The 7,272-nt window shown below is 46.1% G+C and overlaps 1 protein-coding gene across 1 annotated transcript; it reads right to left on the minus strand.

Annotated features, from left to right (window-relative positions):
* Positions 1–2,417: 2,417 nt before the first annotated feature.
* On the minus strand, positions 2,418–5,519 carry LOC121810304. The gene is made up of 5 exons (XM_042211102.1): positions 5,299–5,519; positions 4,630–5,197; positions 3,648–4,531; positions 3,090–3,368; positions 2,418–2,688 (listed from the first exon to the last, which is right to left on the minus strand). Exons 1-5 carry the CDS (start codon positions 5,517–5,519, stop codon positions 2,418–2,420), a joined length of 2,223 nt encoding a protein of 740 aa, XP_042067036.1.
* Between the last annotated feature and the right edge of the window lie 1,753 nt (positions 5,520–7,272).

The raw sequence follows: 7,272 nt of genomic DNA on the forward strand, positions 1-7,272 counted from the left end.
CGAACTACAACGACGACGAAACTCTCACCTTGGCCCGGTGTTGGGTAGATATATCGGAAGATCCGATATTCGCGAACAACCAGCGATAGATCGCGTACTGGGAACGCATCGCGGACCTCTACAATTCGGTGAAGCCGCCGACCGCGTACAAGTGCAAGCGTGAGCAACTCCGCAAGCACTGGGATCAAGTCAAGAAGCAAGTGAACTTGTACGCGGCGGAGTTCGAGAAGTTCACGCGGTCACAGGGGAGCGGCGAGAGCGCGAGCGACGTGCGCACTAAAGCGCTGTTGTCGTACCGGTCGATGTACGGCGACTTCAAGCACGAGGCCATCTGGGCGCTCTTGAGGGACAAGCAGAAGTTCCAAGGTGGAATTCTGCACACTGGTGCGCCGAAGAGGACGAAGACCACTGAAGCTGGTGATACACGAGCATCGGCAGCGGCAACCACCCGGTTGACCTCAACCGGACGTACGTGGATGAAGGGAGTTCCGGCACACCGGTGTCCTTCCAGCGTCCTCCCGGCGTCAAGGCTGCGAAGGCCAAGGGGAAGGCGACCGCGACCTCATCGTCGACCGCTGCAACCCAAGCTCCGGTCTCGGTAGAGCTCCCGACCCAGACGGCCACCACATTTGAGTCATTAGCAACAGCGTCGATGGCAAGGACGATGTTGCAGACGCACAGGGCCCTCAAGAAGTGTACCGACCCCGACAAAGCCGAATATCTCCGGGCGTTACTCGATGAGCTGCGTCGGAAGTTGGGAATTGGTCCGACTTAGTTTTTTTTTTATTAGTTCAATGATGTAACTTTTTTTTATTTAAACTTCGCCGTTTATTATTTAGACCGTTTTTTATTTACTCGTTACTTGTTATTTGAAAACAGTTAAATTAATTAAACAAAACAATAAAATGATGATGTGGCGCGCCATAGGGCGCACCTTAGGGCGCCCCACTGCAGGTGGGAAGTTAGGAGGATAAAACTGCTGACGTGGCGCGCCATAGGGCGCCACATTGCTAATGCTCTTAAATCAACGTAACATAGCCGACTACACAAATGAAATTTAATGAAAAGTAGTACTCCTACATTTAATATCAATTCTCTTTATATCATGGTATCAAAACAATTTATTTACATAATTTTGCCCTTAGTCAAGAACATGATTAGTATTAGTGAGATTATAGATGTAGAACATGATTTGCATATAAGACTTCAATCTAAGAAATAGTACTATGAAGGAATATTTTTTTTGAACGAAAATCCCATTCATGAACTTCAAGGTATTTTCACCCAAAAGAGTTTAAAACAGTTATAAAGTAGCTCAAATAATATTGAATCAAAATTAATGAACCTCAAAAGATATTTTTTAAAAGTTGTATACCAAAATTAATATCTGCAAAGTTCGACGACTAGAGAAAATATTTCCTCCAATACTATTGTGAACATACACGTAGTAGAAAATGTACTCCCTCCGTTCCCTCATAATTGAGACGAAACTTTTCATCACAGAGTTTAAGAAATAGAAGTTGAGTGTATTAAATAAATAAATAAAAAAGTAAGAGAGAATAAAGTAAGAACGGAAAAAAATTACTACATATGAAAATGACTCAACTATGAATGAACTTTTTAAAATAGAAAAATAACTTAAATATAAGGAACCGAGGGAGTAACCAATTTTTCGGTAAGGAAGAATAGATGATTGGGTACAATTTTCTGGATGGTTTTCTAAATTATGAAAAAATTAATCAAAATTTATGATTTTATTTCCATTCTAGCTTTGATTATATAAATTCTAAAGTAGTTAGAAATTGTACAGAAATCGGGATCCAGTTTTCTTGAGCAGAATGTCTACAGAGAGAGAAGTGCAGAAATCAATTGAGAAGTAAATGTGAGATTCGTTCCACACGTGTCTTATGTTGAGCAACACGTGTTTTATTTTGAAGTCGTACGCGTACAACACGTACGTTTGTAAAATCACCACGAATGGCCACGTGGCGTGCGCCAGAGCCACGCGTGACTCCACTAGCCGGCCCGGGAGTGGGTGTCGTCACGCTTACCAATAAATAATTTTTTTAAAAAAATTGAATTTAATAAAAAAAATTTAAAAATAAAAAATGGTCGTATGACAGTTTAACGGTCATTTTTAATTTTTTTTTTCTTTTTTTTTTAAATTTTTTAATCAAAGACGCCCTTTGTGGGCGGGGGTTTAGGCAGACCCCCAACCCGTAAATAAGATCAAAATGTAATGTTCTAAAAACATGATCTTAGCCCAAAAGTGACTAAGATCTAAACAAGAACATGAAGATGTAAAGTAGAAGTCCCACAAGTCGGGATCCTCCAATCTATCAAGTGGAAAACGGATGACTAAATACACTAAAGGGATAGTCGAAAAAGGACCAAAATCAACCACCAGAAGAGCTAGATCAACCCACATCTCTACGTCGGAAACGAAAGTTAGGATATCCCAGCTGATCCATCAAAACCCGAATCATAGCCAAAAGCTCCGCTTCAAAGCTCGATGATGCAGCTATCGGAGCACAAAAAGCCCGCAGAAGGCCTCCATCAGAACCACGAACCAGTCCTCCCTCCCCCGCCGCCAGTGTCGATGTAGAGAAGGCCCCGTCTGTGTTCAGCTTCACCCAAGGTGCATCAGGTGGATGCCATAGGACCATGAGCGACCGCAGAACACGCTGTCTGGGGAGAAAGGCATGAAATCAACTGACGGCGAGCATCCCCTCCAATGAGTCGAGGTGATCCTGCCGGCCAGAACAAGTACATGCAGATGATGAGTGACCTGCCAAATAACATGTGAATAACGAAAAGGACGACCGCCATGCTTGCAGCCGTTCATCTCCGTCCAAAGAAACCAAGCAATCAAACAAGGAACAAGAAAACTAATATGCATGGCGGGAGCCCTCTCGAAGGAGGACCTCCGCCAGTGACCTAGTCTAAGTGCAATATCAGTGCTCGTGTGAATCGGTGTGTGCGATGAAGGAAACCAGGCATCGAAATACTCCCATGCAGAAACCGCCGACTGACTTGAAAAAAAGACATGGCTGAGAGACTCGACCGAATGAGACCTACAACACTGACACCTAGACGCTAACTCAATTCCCCTCCTCTGCAACTTTTCATCCACCAGCATCCTACCAAATAGTAACCTCCAAATGAACACCGACATGGTAGGAGTCAACCCTTGGTTCCAAATAAGACCAAAAATCTCCCTCTTCGGCAGTCTAGTCCGGATGCTCTCCCAGGCTGAGGTCACAGAGAACTCGCCATGGCTAGTCAGACTCCACCGCCTCACATCCTTCGCCCCTAACTCGATCGGCGTGGCTTTGATCTGGTCTATCACATCGAGAGGTACGCCAAACCTGAAAGATAAACTATGCAGCATATCCTCATCCCATGCATGCTCATGCCAATATGATGCAACGACCTGAGATAGGGGAGGATCATTTCCCGGGACGCACAGACTCCGGATAGAGCTAGCCCCAAGCCAGACATCATCCCAGAAGCTGATCTTCCCCTCACCCAAGGACCAACGAATATACTCATGCATGTATGACCAAATACGATGCAAACGACGCCAGGTAGGACTATCATGTGATCAACAAGGGGATGTATGCAAATGACAAGGAAGGATACTATACTTCTGGGTCATGAACTGGGCCCAGAGAGAGTCCTGAGCTAGCAGTCTCCACCACAGCTTGAACCCAAAAGCCACTGCCACCTCCCTGAAGCGGCGGATATCCAAGCAACCCTCATCACAAGGCAAGCAAATCTGTCTCCAAGAAATCCAGTGCAACTTCCTCTTCTCTCCAACTGTGCCCCAAAAGTATCTAGCCAATATCTGTTCCAACTCGTCTAGAAATCCAAGCAGAGGGTTCATAACTTGTAAGATGTGTAGCGGGATGGCGGCCAGGGTACTCTTAATCAGAGCCAAACGACCCCCAAAAGCAAGATGTAGGTGGGACCAGCTGTGGATCCTGTCCACCAGCCTCTGCCTAAGGGGCAAAAGATGGTCTGCCTTCCTCGCTCCTCGGAAAATCGGCACCCCAAGGTATGTAAAAGGCATTGCCCCTCTCTGAAATCCTCCAACCTCCTCCACAATGTCAGCGAACTCAATGTGCTCATTCGCCAAATAGAAGTGTGTCTTCCCATTGTTCACCAGCTGACCAGATACGGCTATGTAGTGATCCAGGCATCCAACCAACTTCTCCACCGCCTCGCTATGTGCCCCCGAGAAAATGATGATGTCATCCGCATAGGAGAGGTGAGTGATAACAGGGGCCTTTTTCCGACATCTATAGACCATCTCGCTATCCCCTTTGTTCAATCTGTAAAGACATCTCGATAAGTAGTCTGCCGCCAACACAAAAAGGGAAGGTGATAAGGGGTCTCCTTGCCTCAGCTCCCTGGATGACTGAAAGAAGCCTGCTGGGCCACCGCTCACCAGGACAGAAAACCAACATGACGAGATGCATCTCCTGATCATATTCACCCAGGTCTGTGAGAATCCCATCGTTTCCAAAACCTTGAGTAGAAACGACCACTAGACTCTATCATACGCCTTTGCCATATCCAGCTTGAGAGCCAGATTGGGCGATCTCCCTCTACTCGAGAGCTCCTTACCAGGTCATGTATCAACTCTTGAGCCAGAAGAGCATTGTCGCTAAGCAGGCGGCCCTTGATGAACCCACTCTGATTCGGTGCAATGACAAGGGGTAGTAGAGGTGCAAGTCTCGAGGCAAGGATCTTTGTGATGATCTTGTTCGTAATATTGCAGAGGCTGATCGGTCTAAAATCTCCCCAAGTGACCGAGTTAGGCTTCTTCGGAATGAGGACGATCATGGTCGCCGTGAAGCTTCGGGGCATAAACGCCCCACTGAAGAAGTCTCCCACAGCTGCAATCACATCCCTCCCAACAGTGTCCCGACATGACTGAAAGAACAATGAAGTGAACCCATTCGGCCCGGATACACTATCACCACTGATCCCAAACACAGCATCTCTAACCTCCTTATCCTGCGGCGGCGAACATAGAGCCTCCTGATCAACTGAGTCTGGAAGTGTATGGATAAGAGATAAGTCGGGCTCTGCAAGGTCCCCCCCACGCCCGATGTCAGAAGCTGCTGAAAGAAGGCTGTCGCAGACTTCCTGATCTCTGTCTCTTCTGTCAGTGCCTGCCCCCCAAACTCGACTGTATGTATCATCGACTTAACTCTCTTCTGTCTGACCCATCCATGAAAGAATTTGGAGTTCCTTTCCCCATCAGCAGCCCATCTAATCGATGTTTTTTGCCTCCAAAATTCTTCCTCCATCTTGGCCGTGATGATGAGGTCTGCAGACACTTTACTGAAATCGGCTCTATGTGCAGGGGTCGGGTCAGAATCATATAGAATCTGTGCATCAAGAACTGTCTGCTCTGCATCCTTTAGGTTCTGGATGATGTTGCCAAACACCTCTCTGTTCCAAACCTTTAAGAACTTCTTGGTCCTGATAAGCTTGAGGTGGAGGTTCATCATGCCATTGTATCTTGTCTCTGCCTCCTAGATTCTGGAAATCTCTCTCCTAAAAGTTTCATGTCTCACCCACATATTCTTTTTTTATTCTATAAATACTCCTCTTTCACACACACAAACACACATATATTCTTCTCAAATCATCTCTCTTTCCACTCCAATTTTCATCTCAAATCATCTCTTTTATTCTTCTCCCAAATTTAAGTCATTCATAGATCCATTTGAGCAAATGCGTCGAATAATGGAAGAATCGCTTGAAGAAGATCGACGTAGGGAGGCGGAGGAAGCCGCGCCACCCCAAAGACGATCCCGGACTTGCATCCATCGTAACCGGGAGGAAGCTGTCGCAAGGTTAGTATGCGACTACTTCCGTGATAACCCGGTATGGGGAGATACCTACTTCCGTCGCCGTTTCCGCATGCGAAAACCGTTATTTTTCCGCATCGCAAATACATTGCCAGCCCGGGAAGAGTTCTTCCAAGAAGGGTTCGACGCCGTTGGCCGTCCCAGCCACACGACGCTGCAGAAATGTACTGCAGCAATCCGTCAGCTTGCTACTGGACAAACGACTGATTTGTTCGACGAATACCTCCACATTGGAGAAAACACTGGGAGAATGTGCTTGATGCAATTCTGCAAAGGCGTCCGGGCAGCCTTCACCACGGAATTTTTCCGGAAGCCAAGCACGGCAGATTGTCAGTTTCTGCTCCACCTTCACGAAGAAGTGCACGGATTCCCCGGGATGCTTGGCAGCGTCGATTGCATGCATTGGCAATGGAATAATTGCCTTGTAGCGTGGAGGGGGTCATACACGAGCGGCCACAAAGGCACCCACCCCACCGTGATACTCGAGGCCGTTGCCGACTACCGGCTATGGATTTTGCATGCGTACTTCATCGCTAACAACGACGTCAACGTGCTCAACCAATCCGACCTCTTCGCCGAAGTTTTGGATAGTAAAGCGTCGGCCATCAACTTCATCGCTAACAACCGGCGATATAAAATGGGGTACTATCTTGCCGACGGCATCTACCCGAAGTGGCCAACCTTCGTGAAGACATTCAACGGGCCGGTGAACGAAAAACAGGCTCTTTTTGCGCAGAAGCAGGAGGCTGCTCTCAAGGATGTGGAGAGAGAGTTTGGGGTTCTCCAAGTGCGCTTCAACATTATCAAAGCCCCGGCTCGTACGTGGTTTATGAAGAGTATGGTCGACATCATGTATACGTGCATAATCTTGCAAAACATGATTTTCGCCGACGAAGGACCTGAGGCGGGAAATTGGTTCGACCCTGAAACCCCCGGAAGCTCTACCGCAAGTAGTCCGCCTCGCAGTGGAGTGCATCCGTCTTTGCAAGATCGGTTGGTTATTCGGGCAAGGACACGTGATTCTACCGCCCACGCCCAACTCCAAAATGATCTAATGGAGCACATTTGGGCAAAATTTGGCAACCGGTAGAGAGAGAGAGCGGAAGAAATTAAATTATGTATTTTTTTATTTTTTAAAGATTTTTAATTATATATTTTTTAAATTTTTTAAGAATTTTAAGTTGTAATTTTATTTTATTTAATGAAGTGTGTTTTTATTAATTGAATTTGTTGGAAATAAAAATAAAAAATAAAATTGAATGAATAGTTAAGGGATAAGATGATTAAGAGATGGTGGGTTGCAGGTTCTGTCTCTTAGTTAAGAGATGGAGTGAAAAGTACAGTGAGGCTCATGAATAGTTAAGGGATGAGACGGTTAAGAAACGGA

This window comes from Salvia splendens, chromosome 7 (assembly GCF_004379255.2).
Source record: "Salvia splendens isolate huo1 chromosome 7, SspV2, whole genome shotgun sequence".
In the NCBI taxonomy this organism is placed as follows: Eukaryota; Viridiplantae; Streptophyta; class Magnoliopsida; order Lamiales; family Lamiaceae; genus Salvia; species Salvia splendens.